Genomic DNA, 23,436 nt, shown 5'->3' on the forward strand with positions numbered 1-23,436 from the left:
ATATATATATATATATATATATATATTCAGTAGTTTATGGGTTGGTTTATAGTGTGTATAGTGTTTGGTGTCCACAGTTTTTGTGTAGTCTCTTTCGCAGACTAGGGTTCGACTCCCTGGTTGGGCAAGCTCACCACTCTGCACCAATAAGCGTCTTTGGGCAAAACTCTTAACATGATATTTATGTTTAATATGATGTAAGTCACTCTTGCTGTAAATGAAATGCAGCTGCAATGGTGGGATCCAGGCCAAGAGCTTTGTATGATGAACAAAGCCAAATTATGGTCATCACTGCCCCCTGGTGGCCTGGCAGCATCAATGCATGTTGTACTGATCCACTTTTTTGTAAATCGATATTTCCTGCAATCCAGTACGAAGTGCACTGCTGACAGCTAACCATTTCTCATTATCTGTATAACGCTCTGGTATAGCCGGGCCAAAATAGGAAAAGACCCCTAGGTCATGGCATCATTAGCACAGAGTCATCATTCACCATGACTGCTCATAATCACATGACTCACCATGTAAAGTCAACCAATCCTGACATTTCCCTCAGGAAAAAACCCAAACGCTTACTATAACCAACAAGCTATTTTTAGTGTTGAGCAAAATCTAAGCCTATATATTCTTAATAAGCACATCTGAAATGAATGATGTAATCATAACACCATCATTTCAACCCATAAACCCATTTAAAAAAATGTCTCTCTCCCCACATTTGCATATCTCCTCCTCCTCAGCCTACAGACAGGTTTGCCCCATGCTTTTAAGTTGAAGTTACAAGAGGGGTTTCAGCCTGGACTAATAATTGAATGAGGCATGATACCAGGCCAGCCAATCGTAACAGAGATTACGCGCATAAATCAGTCTTAAAGGCACAGTAACAAAAGCAACTCTTCATTTCTTTTCTAAAAGGCATAGAGGATGGAAAATAGTAACCTGATAATATTTATGTTTGTTTTTGCTGCATGTTAAATGTTAAAAATGGAGCTTGCGGGAAAAATAAAAAAGCAAGAAAAATGTAGGATATAAGCCCTTTAACCCTTTAAACTCTAATAACTTTTATATGGGTCTATAATTCAGTTCCTCACAACATAAGTTACATAGTAGTTTCACAGGAGTTACTGAATAATTTAAAGCAGTTACTGAATAATTAATAGCAGTTATTGAATAATAAATAGTAGTTACTGAATAATTTATAGCAGTTACTGAATATTTTATAGCAGTTACTGAATAATGAATAGTAGTTACTGAATAATGTATAGCACTCACTAAATAATTTATAGCAGCTATTGAATAATTCATAGCAGTTACTGAATAATTAATAGTGGTTACTGAATAATGTATAGCACTCACTAAATAATTTATAGCAGCTATTGAATAATTCATAGCAGTTACTGAATAATTAATAGTGGTTACTGAATAATGTATAGCACTCACTACATAATTTATAGCAGCTACTGAATAATTAATAGCAGCTACTGAATAATTAATAGCAGTTACTGAATAATTAATAGTGGTTACTGAATAATGTATAGCACTCACTACATAATTTATAGCAGCTACTGAATAATTAATAGCAGCTACTGAATAATTAATAGCAGTTACTGAATAATTAATAGTGGTTACTAAATAATGTATAGCACTCACTACATAATTTATAGCAGCTACTGAATAATTAATAGCAGCTACTGAATAATTAATAGCAGTTACTGAATAATTAATAGTGGTTACTAAATAATGTATAGCACTCACTACATAATTTATAGCAGCTATTGAATGATTTATAGCAGCTACTGAATAATTTATAGCACTCACTAAATAATTTATAGCAGTTACTGAATAATTAATAGCAGCTACTCAATAACTTATAGCACTCACTAAATAATAGATAGCAGCTACTGAATAATTAATTGCAGTTACTGAAAAATGTTTAGCATTCATTCAATAATTTATAGTGGTTACTGAATAATTTATAGCAGCTACTGAATAATTAGCATAAGTTACTAAAAAATGTATAGCACTCATTAAATAATTTATAGCAGCTAACTGAATAACCTGGTCTAAAAATGTAATTGTTTGGCATTCAAACCACTGAAAAACCTGTGAAAACAAAATGGAAATTGTATATAAATTAAATTCTGTGATTAATCATTCAATTATAGAATTACATATGAATAATTGTGTAAATTGCATGTATATAAAAATCAAGACTAAGAGGTAAAGGAATAGTTTTTTGGCCATACAGCAAACACATCATCAGCCTATTAGTCAGTATAAGCTTCCATTATTTAGTAGCTACACCAGCCTCATAGCTCTAGTGCAAAATTAAAGAAGCAAAATGAGAACATTTCTTGGGTGACCAACTGCATTTGGGTTGAGTGGGGAAAAGTGTATAAATTTGATGTTTCACCAAAGGATCCCTTTAATGCCAGCTTTCTTTGTTGTTGTTGTTGTTGTTGCTCATTTACAGTTCATTTGCTTGTGTTCTGCAGGCTGTTCATGCTCTGTTCGTGCGCCTCGGCGGGGAATGGCTTGGCACGGATTCACATCAGGCTCGTCCTCATTCCCAGTGCCTTCCAGAGACTCAGCAAACGCCCCCATAAGCCGAGCATCCAACGCAACTTCAATCTCTCACTGCTAGAGGAAGCAGGCAGGCAGCGTTGAAGCGCACTAAACCCGCAGCGGTTTAGTCAGCAGTGATCCGGATCTAATGCTCCACGATGAACCCTCACTGCGCGCGCTGTGGCAAAATAGTCTACGCTACTGAGAAGGTGAACTGCCTGGACAAGGTAGGTATATGTTCTCCCTGCTTCTCCCTGCTGGTTATTTCAGTGCATGTGACTGTGTGTCATATAATGGATGTGTGGATGATATGCATGCACGCTTGTTTGTTTGTTTGTTTGTTTGTTTATTTATTTCTCAGTACTGGCACAAGGGATGCTTCCACTGCGAGGTGTGCAAGATGACCCTCAACATGAACAACTACAAAGGATACGAGAAGAAGCCCTACTGCAATTCGTATGTAGCCAAGCATCCTCATTATCACATAAAGTCAGCAGAACTGTACACGTGCCATCCCTGCCTCCACAGAGCTCTCTTTAGATGATCTGCAAGCACGCGAGGTGGACCAACAGTCCATGTTGCCTTGTTAAATATAGACCATGCTTTGATTTCTGTGTAGCACTTTAGAGCTACTGATGTTACGCCAGTTTGCTGCACAGAAAGCATAATTCATGCGCCTCTGCCAGCTCTTGAGCAGGCTATTTTAAAGCTCCCCATAAACAGAGCTTTCTGTCCCCTCAAGGCACTACCCCAAACAGACGTTCACCATCGTGGCCGACACCCCCGAGAACCTCCGACTGAGACAGCAGAGTGAGCTGCAGAGTCAGGTAGGGTCGCAACTCTCCCACTGTTCTCTAGAGGAACTGTTGTTTCGTGAGTGGTGTGGTAAAGCAGCATTGTGGAGCATTCTTACCGTGAAATAGCAGCTTCAGAATTTCTGAATGTATGGCATTTCAGGTCTTACGACACTGTATGACACTGTAGACTTATCCATAAAAATATACAAATGTACAATGCCTGCTAACACCGTGTTTAGCTATGTGGTCTACTGTTGTCTCTTTGTTTTTTGTGTTGTGGACAGAAGCCACGTAAGCAAGTCTATTAGAGACTGGTTATAGAGACGCTTTAAATGAGGAGACCGGGAACTTGTTGAAATATGAATGGGAGTTCTCGTAACGCTCAACTTGGCGTCTGTTTACGGATAAAGTCTCACCCTTCAACAAAAACAGCCAATCAGCTTCCAGCTAGCCCTTTCTTTCCAGCAATGGCAGATCACGTACTGAACGTTTTTTTAATGCAGTGAACTGTATTTCCGAATATTTTGCCTACGTACATTTATTTTAAAGAATATGGGGAACAATTAGACATAGATATGTAGCACATCTTAAAAGTTAAGTATTAGCAAATATACATTTAACATAGAGTGTACAAGTTTTATAGTTTTATATTTAATACACAGTAAAGATGCAGATGGATTACTTGATTTTTTTTAAATGTGTGATATATATATATATATATATCACACATTTAAAAAAAAATCAAGTGTGCTAATTTTACGACATTGGATAAATGGCATTAAGAAATGGGAATTTGCCATTAATAGGCTGTTTGTCGCTATGTGGTCTACTGTTGTCTCTTTGTTTTGGACAGAAGCCACGTAAGCAAGTCTATTAGAGACTGGTTATAGAGATGCTATAAATGAGGAGACCGGGAAAATTCAAAATATGAATGGGAGTTCCCGTAACGCTCAACTTGGCGTCTGGTCTCACCCTTCAACAAAAACAGCCATTCAGCTTTCAGCTAGCCTTTTTTTCAGCAATGGCAAGGTTTTTTATGCAGTGACCTGTATTTCAGAATATTTTACCTACATACTTTTATTTTTTAATATATGGGGAACTATTAGACACAGATATGCAGAGCATCTTAAAAGTGAAGTATTATCAAATATACATTTAAGATGAAGTTTTATAGGTAAAATACACAGTAAAGATGCAGATAAATCATTTGATATATATCTTGTATAGCAAAAAAAAAACATGTAAAACATCTATATTCAATAAAATATATTCATTGGCCAATTTCATATATGCCAAATATATGTAAAAAATACATTTAAAATGTATGTGCCTTATTGCATATGTTTATTTGATTCTTTAAACATCTTAAAATTTAGAAGTGCATCATAAAAGGTTTACTATGCTGCAACTGTACTCCGCTGCTGACGTCTGCTGCTAAATTCCAGAAACTATTGAGAGGAAACTCCACAGTCCACCATTTCTATAAAAAAAGATGAGTTTCCATTACTTAGCTAAGTTAGTCCCAGTGCAAAACAAAAGAAGCTAGCTAACTACACACAAAAACTTGCCTTAGCTGATCAACTACATTTAGGGCAGGGGGCAGATGTGTGGATCTGATTTTTAGCTGTTCCGTAAAGACAGAATTAAAGGATGATAGTATAAACAGGTATTAACAGGGTGGCTATTAGCAGAATGAATGTAACAGTGATATACAGTATTCACTATATGTCCAAACGCTGCTAACTTAAGCATGTAACATTGGTGGAACACGCTAAAGCTTGGGTCATGTTTGTGTAAAATCCTGTAATAGTACAAGTTCGCCTCAGTCCACATGCTTCTTTACCTTTCCGTGACGGTTCTGTATCTCTCAGCTTGTCCAGGAATGCATGTAGAAAGCTTGTGCTTGTCATTGGCTCAAATCGCATACTGCTGCTTTAAAGGAATAGTTGATCAAAAATGATGATAAGGCACGATTGTTTGCATTTTTATTGCAAACTACATGCGACTTCTTTGAATTCCTGATTAATTCCACCACAAATATGGAATATGACATTTTCAGAACACATAAATCACAGGCAATTAAATCAACATGTAGTTTTTTATTTTGATACATGAGGAAACGCAACAGGAAGTAGCCAGATTACATTACATTCATATTGTCATTATTAAACAGGAAACCCATGATCTCTTCTGGATTACACTTCGATTTAATGTAACCTCCTCCCCAAATCTAAGTGCACTTAAAAAAAAGCCCAAGCAACAAGCAACAAGACACAGCAGATCAAGCGAAGAGGTAACACAATCAGGGAGCGAGAGCCTCTGCTCGTGCGGGGAGTGCTTTGGTTGCCAGTGTGAGGCTGGGTGTGACACTTTGAGGTCAGCATGGAGAAAAGCAAGGCAGCTGTCCGCTCGGCAGTGTGCTGGCCGATCCCCCTCGATTCTCCACCTGGCAACTCGGGACACGCTGCCAAGCCCCTGTTGTTCAGGTTCTAGCCCAGGCTCCCGGACAAACACTTCACAGAAACTAGCAACCAGGACACGTGTTTGTAAAATCACTCTGATTTTTTTGCAGCATTTTGGCTTAATGTGAGTCTCAACAGATCGGAAATCGTCCAGCTCGACTCTGGCCGACTCTGCTCCTCACCTTTATCAGGAATAAGGATGGCTGTGTGCAGCCTCTTCAGGCAGGGCTGCATTCGTGTTGGCAATGGTCAGAGTTCCCTCATCAGAAAGACACTGAGCTAATAAATAGCCAATAGGGAGACTAAGATGATACAGGGACTTCTGGACAAACTGGTGGGGCTATACTCTGGTAATCGGTCCTTAGACCATTTGAGGGGTTAATAATTTTTTTTTTTTCAATGAAGAAACAATGAATGAGCAAGTGTCCCAATAGTTTTGCCTATATAGTGTATATATCACACATACTAGAATCATCAAATTCATGGGTTACAGAATCCAGTCTTCTGTTGTAACGCCTCAAACATTCCTGATTTCTCCTTCTCCTCTGATCCGCAGGTGAAGTACAGGAAGGATTTTGAAGAGAGTAAGGGCCGCGGGCTCAGATTTCTCGTGGACACACCAGAGCTGCAGAGACTGAAGAAAGCCCAGGATCAGATCAGCAATGTCAGTCCTGAGCATGAAGTTCGCTCATTCACAGTTCTCAGGCAGTTGTGTCATTTAAATGAGTTTGTCTCTTAAATGGTTATTGTTCTGGGACAGGGGGGGTGGTGGACCCCAGAGCAGAGCCCCTGGTTTATTTAGTTATTTAAAACAGGGAGATAAATAAATAAATAAACTGAGAAATGAACCATTAGAAAGGTGAACAGGAGACAAGGATGATGGACTTCTCTTTACCAGTGTACCATCTGCCCCTCTACAAAGGTGCAGCACGGAGCCACTGTTTGGGAGAGCTTTTATGGTTGGTGTGGCGCAACAGATAACACCACTAACTGACAGTAAGCTAGCACACAATGTGGGAGACTGGGGTCGATTCCCGGTCCGGGGGACTATGCTGCGCTACACCAATAGGAGTCCTTGGGCAAGACTCCTAACATTACGTTGGCCCACCTCTGTAATACAAGTAACCTTGTAAGTCACTCTGGATAAGAGCATCAGCTAAATGCTGTAAATGTAATACAGAGCTCAGCAGGTGTGTCTGATCAGCAGTAATCAGTGCTGGGACTTCTGGGAAATGGAGTTTTCAGAGCTACTCCCAGCCGCTTTCTTACTATACTGCATTGCCCCCTTGCTGGTGACTGGTGGTGTTGACTGAACCCTTACACTTAAACACAATTAAAGATTATTATGCAGTGAATACATGGTAAACAGTGCAAACTGGTTGAGTTCTTCCTCGACCATTAGAGGAGTTAGGAAAGCAGGTCTGGAACCTTGATTCCGTGCAGGAACTGCAGGCTTATTATTTAGTGACTATGATAAACAATTTAGAGATGGCTACAATTCTTGAGGTTTAAGGGGATTAACAGGCCTGCTGGGATAAACTAAAGATCTAAATCATCTTCACCTGACCACAGAACACTAAGGGCTGGTTTCCCAGACATGGATTATGTCCAGTCCTGGAGAAAACAGCATTCTGAGAGGGGATTCCCAATGCAATAAAAAGAAAATGTATTCTGGGACAGTGGTTCCCAGGTACGCCATTGAAGGACCCCCTGCCCTGCTCCCAATAGACCTTATGCAGTAATTCAGCTCGTTAACGAGCCCTTCCTGAAGGGTTGAAAATGTACTGGGTAAGGGGTCCTCCGGGACAGGGGTCGGGAACAGCAGGCCTAGACTGGAGACCTGGCCCTCTGTTTTTCCACTTACGGTTGTCTTTTCCCCATGCAGGTTAAATATCATAAGGATTTCGAGGTGCCAGGGTTGCATGGCGTCACTCAGGGGGCACAAGGGGCTTATCTGGTGCGAGCACAGGGGAGGCCCAACCATCAGACCATGGGGAGCAGCGCAGCACAGCAGGGTGTCCATCAGTACATCATGGACGTAGATCGGAGGCCAGGGGTCATTGTGGGTGAGCCCAGCTCCTTCAAAACGAGTACCACTGAACAAACCAGCTGTGAGAAAATGTGTAGATGGTTCTAGATTAAAAAATTATACTTAATATAATGACGTATACAGTACACATGCATTGCATGCTTTCTCACTGCCATGTTTCTGTCCGTTCCTTTGCAGCCCCTGTTCTGCCTGGGGCGTACTACTCAACTGGACACAGCCAGGGTCACAGCTATATGCATCAGGCCAGCATGCACTCCCTGAGGTCCATGCAGCTGCGATCACATCCAGCAACCATGGTGAGCCCTTATTCAACTGACCACAATAAGCTTTTTTGTGCAGCGTGGGCCTCGTTAAGCGTCTCATGGCTCCCTACGCCCTACATAGTGCACTACATAGTGCACCGATCAGCCATAATATTAAAGCCAACTGACAGATGAAGTGAATAACACTGAGTATCTGGTTATAATGGCATCTGTCAAGGGGTGGGATCTACATATTAGGCAGTAAGCAAGTGAACAGTCAGTTTTTGAAAGTGAAGTTGATGTTGGGAGCAGAAAAAATGGTCTAAGAATCTGAGCCACTTTGAAAAGAACTACATAGTGGCGGCTAGACGACCAGGTCAGAACCTCTCCAAAACATCAGACAGGTCTTCTGGGGTGTTTCTGGTATGCAGTGGTCAGTACGAACCAAAAGTGCTCCAAGAAAGGACACCAAGTGAACTGGCGACAGGATCATGGGTGGCCAACGTTCATTAAGGCGATCCAAGGAGGTCCCACCTCCCAACTTACAGGGCTTAAAGGATATGCTGCTAATATATTGAATATATATTGTGAATCAAATTATGGCAGGTTTGGTGACAGATGTTAATCTAATCAATAAAACGATTTGTTAATGACATCTTTTTTTTGAAAATGGGTCATAAAATATGTTGTGTTTTATGGCTGACATATAAAGTATTAGATTTCGTGAGAATATTAAAGTACTGTATGTAGGCCGTTGCCTACCTTTATTGATCTCTCCCATTTGTCAGGATGAATCTGCACCCCTGGTGTTGATTTTTGCTTTCCTCTTCATTACAGTTATTGGAATGTACTGTCTGGTACGGCTCGGGACATCCCTATTTGTAACCATTCGGTGCTGTAACCTTTACTGGGATGTAGCTTTCAGAGCCTACAGCACGGAGAGGCTTATATTATGCTGTACTGCTACACTCCTAATAGCTTGTAATTGTAACCTTAAGCCTGGTGCTTGGCTGTACTTGTGTACGAAACATGAATATTTGATCAATATCAAAGCTAGACTTATCTGAATATCTGTCCAAAACACACTGATCCTAGTCCTGGTCTTTGTTTTTGATGTTCTCAGGCCATCTTTAGTCTTGTTCTGATGTTTTTTGACAGCCAGGCTTTCCTCATTGCACACCTTTCAAGGAACCCTTCAGACCCTTTCTGATGGTGGATCTTGTACTTTGACTTAAACACAGTTCAAGAGCTACCTGTAGGTCCTGTGATGACATTTTAGGATTGTTGGAGTCTACTTTACTCGTTGTGAGGTCTGCTCTAGGGCTGAACTTGCTAGGATGGCCTGACCTGGCCATGTTGGCAGTTGTTTCACTTGAGATTCTTTCTGAAAGCCTCTTCAGATCTGCCCATGGTGATCTTCACCACTCACTTCCAGCAGTCTTGCTCTTGCCTGTTGGAAATGAGTGGGATCACCATGGCCAGATCCAAAGAGCTCTCATCAGACTAAATGCCTGAGGTTTAAATAAGACCGGCTCATCCAGAATCCTCTCTAATCATGTTCTAATCAATAATATAATAATTCAATTTCTATTAATTACATTTTACAAATGATTTTGAAATACATTCTGTCAGTTGTATGTGTATGTGTTTAGGTATAACACCTCCATCAATGAATCCTGTTCAAATGAAGCCCAAATATCCAGTAATTCCATGTTTGCACATTTGGGATCACAAAGCATCAGCAAAGCATGCAAACCCTTGCTGAGCACTACCTTTAACACCTCTTCAACCTCTTCCAGAGTGTGTACAGGGCTTTGTACGACTACACCGCCCAGGACTGCGACGAGGTGTCGTTCAGAGACGGTGACCTTATCCACAACGTCCAGCCCATCGACGAAGGCTGGCTGTACGGGACTGTGCAGCGGACCGGCCGCTCTGGCATGCTGCCCGCCAACTATGTAGAGGGCATTCGCTAGCTCTCCTCTTCCAAACGCCCGAGTCTCACCCCCACTGAGCCTCAAATTAAACCGCTTCACTGCAGCCGATACAGGGATCAGACAGACAGACTTGTACATAGACAGAAGCAGGCCTCTATTTTGCTAGTATACACCGTCAGTCCTTCTGTCTTTTTAAGAGGTGTCCCTTCTTCTGTTACGATGTGCCCCGTACACTTTAGGTTGGTTTCCTGGACATGGATTAAGCCTTGGACTAAATTCGTGTGCCAGTAAGGACTACTGATTTTTTTTTTTTTTTTTTTTATCTAGGCTTTAAAGGAGGCTTGATTTGGGTCTGGGGGAACCGGCCTGTTATGTGTAACCTAAAATTTGTTAGTGACTGCATGCAATGTCATGTGATGATGTTTTGTACCTCATATACCCCATATTTAGTACTTATTTCATTTGAATTGAGGTGAAGGTATTGCGATGTTACCAAAGGTAGAAAATCCACCTCAGAATTTTGTTCCAACTGCCTGGGCAGCTCTGGCTAAGGCAGGCACTTGGAACAAAATCCTGGGGCAGATTTTCATCTTCGGAACCTGAATCTCCATCTCTTTTTAAAGGTAAACGGTCATTCAGAGTGGTTGGACTAACCTAATCAAGCTGATAAATACTAATAAATTTTCTTTAGAGCCTAATTTGCCTCACCACATCCTACACGTACCGCTCCAGCATGAACTGCTAGCCTAAACGCCTGCAAATAGCGTCTCATGCATCAGTTTGTAAATAGGGATGTCCCGATCACGGTATTTTGTGCTTGTATCCAGTCCCACAGTTCAGATCAGATGAGCTGCTGATTAATCGGTTCAGTAAAATCCCTTTATTTTCAGTATCAGTTTCTATAATCAGACGTTCTGGACTGACTGATTTAGTTTAATCGAGACTTTGAGTCAAGACTGTTTTATAGTGTTTAATATCTTCTAATCCAGTCTGACTTTCCTCCCTGACCACTCAGCTCCCATCTCCTTTACACACTGCAGTCTAATCACTTCCTGTGTGTGTGTGTGTGTGTGTGTGTGTGTGTGTGTAAGGTGTGTAGTGGTACACACTCTGGACTGATATCTGGTATTGTGGGTCTACTGGTGTGTAATAACTGGCTTATAGTGGGTGAATGCTGTGTGATTAGGGTTTCTATAGCATGTGGGTGTGTGTATAAGCATTAGCCTCCACTCGGTTCTGAATGGGTTCTTCAGCACTGGTTTATAAACAGAGACAGGCGAGCGAGCGGTTCTCCGGTTCTCCCGCTGGTAAAACAGAGCGTTTAAGTGAGAATTTTATAAAGGGTGAGATATTATGGTCTGTTTTCATGTTCCACTGTAAAATAGCTCCACACTGCTCCGACTGACTCTCAAATCTTTTATTTACCTTCTGAGAACGTCCGCACTACTGTAGCCGGCAGGACAGTAATGTTAATGAATGGTTCCTGGAACCCACCAGAGGGCGCTCTAATAACTGTGGTAAAAAAAAAAAAAAAGACTGGGAACTGGATTGGGATTCAGATATGCCTGGAACGGCTCAGGGCGGCTCGGGACATCCTTATTTGTAACCATTCGGTACCGTAACCTTTATTGGGATGCTTTATTAACCTTTATTGGGTAGCTTGCAGAGCCACTGGCTCCGGCTCCGTTCACCACCACTGTGAATAATTCTTATTCCAGAACTGCAAAACTTTTCACACCAAACCCACTCTGAATTACTTTGTTTACTTTGGGCTTTATCATTTAATTTTGCAGGAATAAATTATGGAAAATTGTTGGAATATATTTGCGCGAAAAAAAAACCCAAAAACATCCCCCACACAGCCGCGTCCGTCCCGTCTCGATTTCCTGACTGAAGCTTTACTTTTGTATGCATTTATAAATAAGCTTTTGTCTCGCTGTCCGATATCTTAGATGACGCAAAATCCGCCGTTTTTGTAGCATGTCTTCGTAGCCATTGTTAAAATGTATGAAAGTGTATGTAGTATTTGTAAATGTTGATGTACACATTAAAGCGTATTACTATGCTAGGTTTCCTTGACGTTAATCAGAGAATGGCATGCTGCGCTTGGTAGACATGGCAGAACTGGCACAGAGGCTGGGTGTAACTGCAGGGCATGGTTTTGCCCCTGTTATTTCAGTCCTCATAAGCAGCCAGCGTGATCATCTCATTGATTGTGCCACTCTGATCAATGCCCACATCGATTCAGTGCCCTTGCTGATAATAGTGACAATGTCCCTTTCTGAGCGTCTGAGTCTGGAGCGTCCTCATGTTTTTTTTTTTTTATCCGCTTCATCTTCCTTTCTTCATCTTGGCCACCTTCTCCTTGCGCTTCTTGACGTGCTTCGGCACCTTGTTTTTCCGTTTCTCCCTCTGAGCTTCTTTGACCTGTTTCTTTCGTTCCTGGGGGCAGGGAGAGACATTTTGGATTTAATGGGGGGGGGGTAGAATTAACTACCAGGGATGCACAATGTGTCCAAAATGTTCTGGACACCCCCTCTGATAAATGCGTTCAGCTGCTTTAAGCTGTATCCATTGCTGAGACAGATGTGCAAATGCACAGGGGTAAAAAGGGGTATAAAGCCCCAAAGTACTGAGCAGTGGTGAGCAACATCCACTTCTCACTAACACTAAGCTCTTATTGCTGAATGCAATCAAATCCTAACAGCAATGCTCCTCCAAAATCTAGTAGAAAGCCTTCTTCCCTGGACAGATTTCATTGTTTCTTAATAAAGAAACAATGAATGAGTATGTGTCCCAATACTTTTGACCATATAGTATATTTGCCAATAAATGGAAAAACTGTGACAACTGGGTCTCATTTCTAGCTTGTATGTGTAGAGGTGTTTGCCTAGTATCCTGTAGCGCCCTCCGCTGGTCGCTCTGTGCTCCTGTGTGATGGTGACTGTTTTCCGTTCCACCTCAAATTTATGTTAATGAGTGAATGTTAGACTGCTGTTTCACCCAGATGCAAAACTATGGGCATGGTTTCCAACATGCAGCATGAGGAAGATACATCTCACTGATCAGCAGTTCAGTTCTGGCACCTATACAGAATGCAGGTAACTGCCACATCATATAAGGTGGACCATTTTCACTTTTAAAGCTGTTCTGCAGTCAGAGCTAAAAGTTTATGCATATAAATATCAGTAAATACAATAAATGGACAAAAGTACTGGGACACCTGATTAATTCATTGTTTCTTCAGAAATCAAGAGTATTAAAAGTATTATCCTGCTTTTGTTGAAGCAACTGCCTCCACTGTCCAGAGAAGAAAGTTTCATACTAGATTTGCGGAGCATTGCTGTGAGGATTTGATTGCATTCAAGTGTTCGTAAGGTCAGGATGTTTGATGATGATCACCACCCCACCTCATCATCCCCAACTCCTCACAAAAGTACTGGGTGGAGCTCCACCCATCATTCCAGAGAACACAGTTCTTCCACGACTCCACAGCTCAATGCTGGGGGGCTTTATATCCCTTTAGCCCGCCCCTGGTATTAGGCATGGTGCCTATAGGTCCTATTCTATTGGGAGTACTAAAGAGAGACAAGCTGTGTGTGTGCAGTTGCACATCTGTGTCACATAGGTGCAGCCTAAAGTAGCTGAATGCATTCATTAGAAGGGGTGTCCACAAATATTTGGACACACAGTGTGTACCTTTCTGTCCAGCGGTTGCGTCTTGTCTGGGTCACTGTTTTCCTCTGCGTCCTCTGCTCCAGAGTCTTCTTCATCGTCCTCGTCTTCATCGCTGCTGGAGTCGCCCTCTTCAGCGCAGTCCTCCAGCAAGGAAGGAACCTGCAACAGAATGAAGGTGGTCAGCAAGTCTTGTAAATACCACAAACTATGGGGTCTCTCTGCCTCCCTCACATGCCATTCAGATTTTCCCATTCTTCTCTCAGACAAATGGGGGGCTTTATACCCCTCTAGACCATGCCTAGCATTAGGCAGCATGGAGCCAATAGCAGCTTAAAGTAGCTAAATGCATTCGTTATAATATAAAAATATTTGGACACTGTGTGTGTGATTGATGGGCTTAGCTAAGGTTAGCATGCTAGAACTTGCTAAGATAATTTGTCTTACCGTCTGCACGCCTGAAAGGTTCTTCCTCATGCCCGTCACTGTCTGGTACAGGATCTATCATTAAACAGAAAAAGAAGCTGTCAGCATTTCACACATGCTGATTTGCTGGTCAAACAGTCTGCGGGCCGGACACTGGCACTCACGCGGTCATCCCGGACCTCCTCAGAGGACTCCTGCTCCTTCTTCATCATGGTGTCCACGTCACGTTCGTAATGACTGACTTCATTAAGGGTACGGGGGATGTAGGCCTTCTTAAACACCTAATATCGACACAGAGGACAGGGACCAACTTACTGAGACATACACAGCAATTATCCAGCACAGAAGCTCAGTCTGAATTATTATTATTATTATTATTACTATTATTATTATTAATGTTGCTGTTGATCATTTGCGCTTTAGCCTGACGATACCTCCTCATCCACTTTGTCTTGGTCGGATCTTTCCTCTGATGTTCTTGAAGAAGCGATCTCCATTGCCTGTTACAAAGTATAAGCAATGTAAACACAGTATTTATTAAAAATATTTATGAACCATAATTACACCTCAAATCCAACTAAACCCGGGCAGGAGTGTGGGTCTGTAGCTACTCCTCCTTTTATGTTCTGCAATGTGCTGCAGAGCACAGTTTTAGAATTTTCAACAATAAATAAATAAATAAATAAATACCATCTATTTAATATTGATGCAAATATTGAGAAATCTTAGTGGATCAGACAAATGCAGCCCACCTGCACCCCCTGCCTTTGAGCAACAGTTTCTAAAGTCACACAAACCTTCTCTAGGTACTGGTTGATGTTGTTAGTTGTGATGGAGGGGTCTGTGACGAACTCAAACAGCTCCCGCACCGTCATCACAGCGACGCTGTGCTTTTGAAAGAAGTCTGATAACATAAAAAGAGAAGATTAATGCCATAAATGAATTACGGCAACTCAATTTATTCAAATCTTCTTTGTAAATATTTTGGGAAGCCATCCTGCCAAAGCTGTGTGCAGATGTCTTACACCTCAAGGGTTCTTCTGGTTCTGCCTAACAGATTTAGACTGGAATTCCCCTCGTAATGAATCAGTAGTGCATAAAAGAAGCAAAGCACTCAAGCACTTAACCACCATTACAGCTTCTTCCTCATACACTACAGCGTCACAGGCATGCGAACACCATGCTTCTCCCTTTCTGCTGTTTTTTACATAATGTGAATCTGGGAGTTGTTCTTTACATTGTATCAGAATTTCATGATGAAAGGACCAATAGAAATGCTAGAAAGTCTTTTTACATTGACTTCCACTGACAGTTCAGAAAGTTTTTTTTTCTTCTGTAAAGTTGACGTTTTGTTACACTATCTTTGTGTGACAGCGACAATATGGACGTTCATCCTGCTTTTGTTGGAGTTACTCTCTCTACTGTCCAGGGAAGAAGGATTTCTACTAGATTTTAAAGAAGCACTGCTGTGAGGATTACATCCAGCAAGTGAGTGTTAGGACAGGATGCCTATGCACATCTGTGTCAGCAATGAGTAGCTGAATGCATTCATTAGAAACAGTGTCCACAAACTTTTGGACAATAAAGCATCATAAAACAACCCACCGTTGACGTTGCTGCAGTCCTTGCGGAGAAACTCCAAGGCATGAGGGTGGTCATGCTCCACTGACTGGGACACATCTATAATGTATGCGTCTCCATCATGATACCTGCATGCAAGAGTAGAGGCAGTTAAGCAAGCCAGTATGAATTCTTATGATGGTTCTGATGGACGGCATATTAGCGCAGGTGACGCTGCACAGTAGAACAGTGCACCACCTCTTTTGGAGTCAAACAGGGGCTTTTCTTGCTTTTAAAAAGATGCTGACCCAAATTTTTTGCCAAATGAAAAAGCAGCAGAGGTGACTTACAGCATGTTAAACTCGCTGAGGTCAGCGTGGACCAGCCGAGCGTCCTGATACATCAGCCTCATGTTCTGGATGACTTGCAGATAGAGCTCTCGCGCTTTGGATTCCGACAGTGCGGCGTTCTTCAGTAAAGGAGCAGGCCTGGCAATGAGAGCACACACAGGTGAGTAAACACCTCCCATAGTCGTCTACAAGGGGGTCTCATGAGTAAAATACTGCGACGCTCGATGCGACTGCAGACTTACATTTCATCTTTTCCAATGAAGCCCATGACCAGAACGTGGCTCCGGAGCATGATGGGCTCTGGGCTGGGAATCCCTGCTGTCTGGAGCCTTGAAACAAAAAGAACACAAACAGCACACTGAAGGCTCTGTAGACTCAACCCAGGCTTTGTGAGCTTGTGCTTTGCCTAATTACTGAGTCTGAGAACTGGGCAGACTGGACAGAGCACAAGACTGGGAGATAGGAGCTAAGAAACACATATGGGATTACAATGGATTGGTGAAGATGGCATCCAAGAGCCCATTTACACCCAATTGACACCCGGTCACTTTATCCGTCTTGAGAATCAGGATTATATCAGGACAAGGCCAAGCCACATAAATGATGATCCTCACTCCACCATTAAGGGGGAGCAAAGGGGGCTCCAGGACCAGGACAGAGCCTGGTACACCTATCTAACCCTGGAGTGAACGCTCTCCACTTGAGGTTATGTATGTTCTGAGCGGTAAAAGCCAACCTGATCAAATTCCTCATCTCCTTCTCCGCCCAGGTTCGCACCATTTTTCTCGGGTTGCCTTTACAGTAGCCGTGCCGAAACCTAAAAATAATAAATAAAAAATTGACCAAGAATCAATAACGACCCGGTTGTGGAGTAAATCTCCTGGAATGTCCAGCACAGGCCACCCTGCTTTACCTGAACTCTCCGCTGACGTATTTATCTCGGTCCTTGAAGAGCAGAATGGACGTTTTGTAAATCTTAATGGCACGACTCTCTCCCTTGGCTGTGCTTGCATGGTAAACATTGGCCTGAAAAAAAAAAAAGAAAGAAAATGATTAATGCACAATTTATACAACAACTGGACACTAATGACCACTACATGTCCGAATGTTTGCGGACACCCCTTCTAATGAATGCATTCAGCTACTTTAAGTTGCACCCACAGCACACATAGCTTGCCTAGTTCCTGTAGAGAAGCACTGGAGCAGATCAACATGGACCTATTGGTGCTATGTCTAATACCTAATGCCAGGCGTGGGCTAGAGGGGTATAAAGCCCCCCAGCATTGAGTTGTGGAGCAGTGGAAGAACTGTGTTCTATGGAGTGATGGTGGTGCTCCATCCAATACTGTTGGGATTAGTTGGGGAGTTGGCGATGATGTGGAGGGGTGGTGATGATTGGAAAAGCTGGTCATACAGGCGGTTCAGTGTGGTCAGTCTGGCTCAGTCTTGTCTCAGTCTTGGCTAGTCATAGTCTGGTCTGGTCTGGTTCTCAAGAAGGGTGGTCGTTACAACAGGCCTACACCCAATGTACCACCAACCAGTTACGTAAGACCAGTTAAGATGAACTACAGGCATGGTATGGTGGCATGGTGGCATGTTGGAGAATGCAGTTGATTAGGGGGCTTTAAGTCCACATTGACAATCTGCACATGGGTCAGTCTGTCATCATTTAATTTATGTAATTTATAATGATATGACATCATCACGGTCAATCAAAAAACTTGTATCTCCAAAAAGGGCAACTTCATAGAACAAGAAAAAAAACAAAAAAAACCTTCATTCATTTCATAACTACCTCTTTTCCCGTGCTGATGCAGCCGTTGATCTCGGAAATGACGCCTCTGCTCAGCATTTTGAAGAGAATCATGCGAGTTCTGGGATCCAAAACCTGCCCAAGTGAACAGACCCAATGTTATCTTCAGAATTTCCATGATCCCTCCCAGCAGACTCACGGATAACCACCAGAAGCTGTAAGGCACCTACCTGTTCCACTGTAGCCCTGTCAGACTTATCCTTCACTCGATACCTGCACCAGAAAGTATACAGGATGATAATACACTATATGGACAAAAGTATTGGGACACCTACTCATTCATTGTTTCCTCTCAAATCAGGTTTATCCTGCTTTTGATGGAGTAACTGTGTTAGTAGTAGATCTAGTCGAAGGATTTCTACTAGATTTTGCTAGATAATTGCTGTGAGGATTTGATCACACTCAGCGTCAGAAGTGTTAGTGAGGCCCAATCCCCCAAGCCATCCCAAAAGTATTGGGTGGAGCCAGAGAACACATGTAGTTTCAACTGCTCCACAGCTTTCAATGCTGGGGGGCTTTATACCCCCCTATAGCCCACGCCCGGCATTAGACAGCACGGAGCCAATAGGTTCAATGCTTATCTGCTCCAGATAGTCCTATCCTATTCCATCGGCAGTACCTCTCTACAGGGACTACATAGGTGGTGTTTGTGTCAGCAATGGATGCATTCATTAGAAGTAATGTCCACAAACATTTGGAGAGTGCAACTGGGTCTGTTCAATGAGAAAATGAGATGTGGATTGTGGAAATGTCTCCTTACGTGTCTGCGTCCCGCTGTTTTTGCATCACAGTGACTTTGTTGATCACAGAATCGGCGTAGTTCAGTTTATCTGGGAAATGAGAGCAACAGAACAAAAACGCTCAGCCTGAAGAGAGTCTGTTTCATCTCTAAACGCAAACCATGGAACTTCCTTCCTCTTTATTTGAAGACCTCAGCCTCCGAGAAGTGAAGATGCTGACCTTACCCAGATTTATTTTGTGCTCAAACTTCCTCAGGACCTTGTCTGACGGTGTGGACATCTTGTCTGACTTCGAGCTCTGCGGATTAGCCTGGGAACACACAAACAGGCCGAAAAGTACACTCAGGCTCAAAAGTATTTTGACAGTGACCAAGTTTGTTTGTAATGTTGCCTTTGCACCCCACAGATGGAACTGAAGCGGAGGTCTTCAGCTACAATTCAGGGGGTTTAACTTAGTCCAACCATTTTCTCAGGGTAAAAAGAAATAAATAAATAAAAATAAATGGACAAGCTCACAATTATAAACATGAACAGACATTTTAATGCTGAGTTTCCTCCCTTGAGGTGCATTGCCTGGACCTCAGACCTTCTGCAATGGTCTTTAGTTGCTGAGGAAGTGAAAAGCTGCTCAGTGGGGGTTAAGGTCAGGTCTTAGCATTGAAGAGCTCCTGGGTTACTTTGGTGAAATCAGACCACTGCTCTTTGGGAGCTATTTTACTGAGCTCAAGGCAGGAACACTCACTGGACACTTGCTTGCACCTATAGGGGCATTTTAGCAAAGCCAATTCACTGTTTCTGGGAGGAAGGAGGCAGCCTGACTCCCTAGAAGTGACCAGCAAAATAAATAACCCCCAAAACCCAAGGCCCCTGGAGCTGTGTGGCAGCACCTGCTGTACCAATGTGCTCCTCTAGCGTTTGATGTCAGACCCTTGAATTTGTATAACAGTCAACTGTAGTGTGATCATGGTTTTAGGTTCTAGATTCTATATAGAACCAGTACTTTCACTAACCGACATCTCAAGAACCCCCTTAGGAAGAGCCCCAGCAGCTCAAGTGGTTCCCAGTTCCAGGTCAGCTGCTAGGCTGTTGCTACTAGGGTGTTCTTGCTTGATGGTTGCTATGGTATTCTAGGTGGTTAACATGATGTTGCTAGGTTGTTGCTATGGGGTGGTTGTGTGTTTATTTTCAGGGTATTTTTACTATGTGGTTGTAAAACCTGGTATCCTACTAATTGGTTATCATGGTGTCCCAGGTGGTTGCTAGGGTGTAACTAGTGTACCTATGCCATCATGGCACAAACTTCTGCACCCCCATTTAATCTGTAGAAAATCAAAAAGCTTTATATAAGAATCACATTTACACACACACACACACACACACACACACACACACACACACTAGAAAAGTATAGTATCTTCTCTACAGAATACCTGTGGGTTGCTTCCAGTCCTCACTGCACCGTAGCGTTTAGTAAAGTTCCCTCCAGATGATGCACTCCAGTCCCATTCATCATAGTCGTCATCATCATCATCATCATCCTCCTCCTCCTCCTCTTCCTCATTATCACCACCACCTTGCTGCCCAGGTTTAAGAGACGAGTGCTGCAGGTTCACCCCACTGAGCTGGTTCTCCAGTGCTGGAGGCTTGTCTCTGAGTTCTGATTCACTGAAGAACAAACACAGGTAATGGCTGTACTGAGGTTCTGAGCGGATACTAATAAACCCGGTGATTTGATGGTTTGATTAATTAATGGTTATTAAATGATTCCATTTCCATCATTTAGGTCTCCAACAAAGAAACCCACCTGTGAATGATCTGATACAGTTATTATACGGCCAGTGGACAGTACACCGCTGACCATATTCTGCTTTTCAAAGTGAGGACATGGGCGCGCTCTCTCGCTCGCTCGCTCTCTCTCTCTCTCTCTCTCTCTCTCTCTCTCTCTCTCTCTCTCTCTATCTTGCTCCCTCTCCTTTACGCCTATTCATTCTCTCTCTCTCTCTCTCTCTCTCTCCCACCCACTCTTACTCTTTCTCTCTTCCTACCCCCTTTTTTCTCTCGCTCACCCACTTTCTCCCTCTCTCTCATTCCTTCTCATATTCTCACCCACTTTTTTCTCCCCCCTTTCTCATCATATGCTTTTCTCCCCCACTCTTACTCCCTCTCTCTCACCCACTTTTACACTCTCTACATCTACACCTCTCTCTCTCTCTCTCACATACACACACATACCCCCACACACCTTTCTCACCCACTCCCTCTCTCTTCATATCTCTCCCTCATCCACTCTTACTCCCTCTTCATCGCTCTCTCTCTCTATCCCTCTCTCACTCTTACCCACTCTCACTCCTCTCTCTCTATTCCTCTCACTCTTACCCACTCTCACTCCTCTCTCACTCTTACCCACTCTCACTCCTCTCTCTCTCTCTATCTATCCCTCTCTCACTCCTCTCTCTCTATTCCTCTCTCACTCCTCTCTCTCTATTCCTCTCTCACTCTTACCCACTCTCTCTATTCCTCTCTCACTCTTACCCACTCTCACTCCTCTCTCTCTCTATCCCTCTCTCACTCCTCTCTCTCTATTCCTCTCTCACTCCTCTCTCTCTCTCTCTCTCTCTCTCTCACTCCTCTCTCTCTCTATCCCTCTCTCACTCCTCCCTCTCTATCCCTCTCTCACTCCTCTCTCTCTATTCCTCTCTCACTCTTACCCACTCTCACTCCTCTCTCTCTCTCCCACTCTTACTCCTCTCTCTCCCCCACTTTTACTACTTCTCTTGAGCCGTCTCTCTCTCTCTCTCTCTCTCTCTCTCTCTCTCTTGGTGTAGATGCAGGTACACACAGGCCAGGTGTGGCGGTGAGAGGGCGGGGCTTAAGGACTCGCTGTAAGAATACGGGCGGATCTTTAATGGCTGTAGAGGTGAACCCCGAGGTGAACCCCTGCTCACCCTCCCCGCACAGTGACAGCGAGACAGGACCCCACCGACCCCTCAGTCGCAGCTTCATTACTGGAGCCCCCGTTCCTCCTTAACCCGCCCGGCCGCCACCTCCTTTAAGGTGGAGGGATCAGTAGAAAAGGCTCGGCTCGTTTATTTAAGCACACAGTCCAGCATAACAGCATTAATAACCGACGGGGATGTTTTACCAGCTGCTGCTGATAAAGCGCTACCCTGTCATTAGCTAGCACCCACAGCTAGCACCCACAGCTAGCAGCCACAGCTAGCAGCCACAGCTAGCAGCTCGACAGTTAGCCTGTAGCTAATGTTTACAGCTCTTACCTTCCCGATTCCTCTGCGTCGTCAAACTGTCCGGGGACTATCTGCGGCATCTCCGTGCAGCTCCTACTGTCCATCCTGGAGAGAGACAACACGCCCGAAAATACAGCAAACTGACCAGCGTTAGCCAGCGAGCTAAACACAGGCACTGGACACACTGAGGACAACGTGGGTACGGGTGGCGAGAGGGATCAGTCCAGGGGAACGAAACGCGAAATGCAAATCTCGCTGTTTACCGTTTGCTGCCACAGCCTCAAAGTGTCAGGATAATATAATAATAATAATAATAATAATAATATTTAAACACTTTAAAGGTTTCTTAAAATTTAAGAAACAATTCCATTTAATTTAATAAATAATCCCCTGATTATACCATTCCCTTTCATTCAAAATATAATTCCCTCAATTTAATAAATCGCTCCCTCAGTTTAATAATTCATCAATTTAATTCCCTTCGTTTAATAAACCGTTCCCTCCATTTAATAATTCAATTTAGCTAATGAATAATTCCCTTAACTTAAATCGTTCCCCCAAATTAATAAATCATTCCTTCAATTTAATAAACCATTCCCCTTCATTTAGTTAAAAACATAATTTCTTTAATTTAATAAATAATGATCAATTAAACAATAATTAAGCTTTTTAGTTTAATAAATAATTTCATCCATTTAAAATATTATTACATTTAATTTGATAAATCATTCTCTCAGTTTTATTAATTATTCCCTGATCCTTTAGTAGCTCAGCAGAATCATTTTAATGTTTTTAATTGAATCTATTTTAATGTTATTTGAAGAGTTTAATTCATAATGACTTTATTTTTGGTGTTCTACAGCTCACTCCACCAGCTCAGACACATTAAACAGGCTTTTTATATTTTTCTCAGTTTCTCACTTCCTGTTCATTATTTAAAGACGCACAGGACAAACATTGGACTGATTGTACACCTTAATTATCTGCAAACAGACGAGACTTTTGTGTGAGCTCTACTGTACAGCTCTGCCTACAGGACAGGATCCACATGAGCCTTAGGTCACCTCAGCCAGTGTGAAGCACCTGCCTGCCTATGGATGGCCTGCTGACAGTGGAACAGAGCACAGTACTCTGGGGTGATGGAGCTCTAGCCACTACCGATAGGTACCTTCAGGATGAGCTGGTGTGGTGTTAGGAGCTACAGCTAGTGTGAAGGGGGACAATCTTCACACCAATACCCCTCATTTTAGAAGAAACGTTGGATGCCCCCAAGACCTTATGACCCATTATGACCCTTACAAAAAAAAAAACAAAAAAAAATATATATATATATCAACCAATGGTGATCCTAGTCCAAGACTGGGAAACCAATTCTCCAAACTTAAATACAGTGGGGAGCTCTCCAGTCAAAGTTTTCTAGAAAGCATTTTTACCAAGCACCTTGCTGAACCTGTGAAGTTCTGCCAGCTCACTTCATGTCCAAATGTTTGTGGACACCCCTTATAATGAATGCATTTAGCTACTTTAAGCTGCTCAGATTGCTAATACTAGCCTCTGTAGAGAAGTCCAGCCAA

The 23,436-nt window shown here is 42.6% G+C and overlaps 2 protein-coding genes across 2 annotated transcripts; one reads left to right on the forward strand and one right to left on the reverse strand.

The window, feature by feature from the left end:
- The first annotated feature begins 2,593 nt into the window (after positions 1 to 2,593).
- Positions 2,594 to 12,118, forward strand: nebl (nebulette). The gene is made up of 7 exons (XM_072668733.1): positions 2,594 to 2,792; positions 2,927 to 3,021; positions 3,308 to 3,392; positions 6,381 to 6,488; positions 7,710 to 7,890; positions 8,052 to 8,170; positions 9,916 to 12,118. Exons 1-7 carry the CDS (start codon positions 2,724 to 2,726, stop codon positions 10,090 to 10,092), a joined length of 834 nt encoding a protein of 277 aa, XP_072524834.1. The 5' UTR covers positions 2,594 to 2,723; the 3' UTR covers positions 10,093 to 12,118.
- On the reverse strand, positions 9,734 to 22,052 carry riok1 (RIO kinase 1 (yeast)). Its single transcript, XM_072668732.1, has 17 exons — positions 21,893 to 22,052; positions 20,048 to 20,282; positions 18,843 to 18,927; positions 18,638 to 18,707; positions 18,048 to 18,090; positions 17,860 to 17,952; positions 16,978 to 17,090; positions 16,801 to 16,881; positions 16,307 to 16,393; positions 16,065 to 16,202; positions 15,760 to 15,863; positions 14,952 to 15,058; positions 14,589 to 14,654; positions 14,319 to 14,435; positions 14,176 to 14,229; positions 13,753 to 13,890; positions 9,734 to 12,495 (listed from the first exon to the last, which is right to left on the reverse strand). Exons 1-17 carry the CDS (start codon positions 21,964 to 21,966, stop codon positions 12,385 to 12,387), a joined length of 1,716 nt encoding a protein of 571 aa, XP_072524833.1. The 5' UTR covers positions 21,967 to 22,052; the 3' UTR covers positions 9,734 to 12,384.
- Between the last annotated feature and the right edge of the window lie 1,384 nt (positions 22,053 to 23,436).

This window comes from Salminus brasiliensis, chromosome 23 (assembly GCF_030463535.1).
Source record: "Salminus brasiliensis chromosome 23, fSalBra1.hap2, whole genome shotgun sequence".
Taxonomy (NCBI): domain Eukaryota; kingdom Metazoa; phylum Chordata; class Actinopteri; order Characiformes; family Bryconidae; genus Salminus; species Salminus brasiliensis.

Bases quoted from the DNA above. Each gene is read 5' to 3' on its own strand.
- riok1 (XM_072668732.1), bottom strand. From the start codon at position 21,966: ATGGACAGTAGGAGCTGCACGGAGATGCCGCAGATAGTCCCCGGACAG. The intron at 16,203-16,306 runs GTAAGTCTGCAG...TCTCATTGCCAG, and splicing joins TTCATTGGAAAAGATGAAAT to GCCTGCTCCTTTACTGAAGA. The intron at 14,655-14,951 runs GTTTGTGTGACT...ACTTTGTAACAG, and splicing joins TCAACCAGTACCTAGAGAAG to GCAATGGAGATCGCTTCTTC.
- nebl (XM_072668733.1), top strand. From the start codon at position 2,724: ATGAACCCTCACTGCGCGCGCTGTGGCAAAATAGTCTACGCTACTGAG. The intron at 3,022-3,307 runs GTATGTAGCCAA...TGTCCCCTCAAG, and splicing joins AAGAAGCCCTACTGCAATTC to GCACTACCCCAAACAGACGT. The intron at 3,393-6,380 runs GTAGGGTCGCAA...TCTGATCCGCAG, and splicing joins AGAGTGAGCTGCAGAGTCAG to GTGAAGTACAGGAAGGATTT.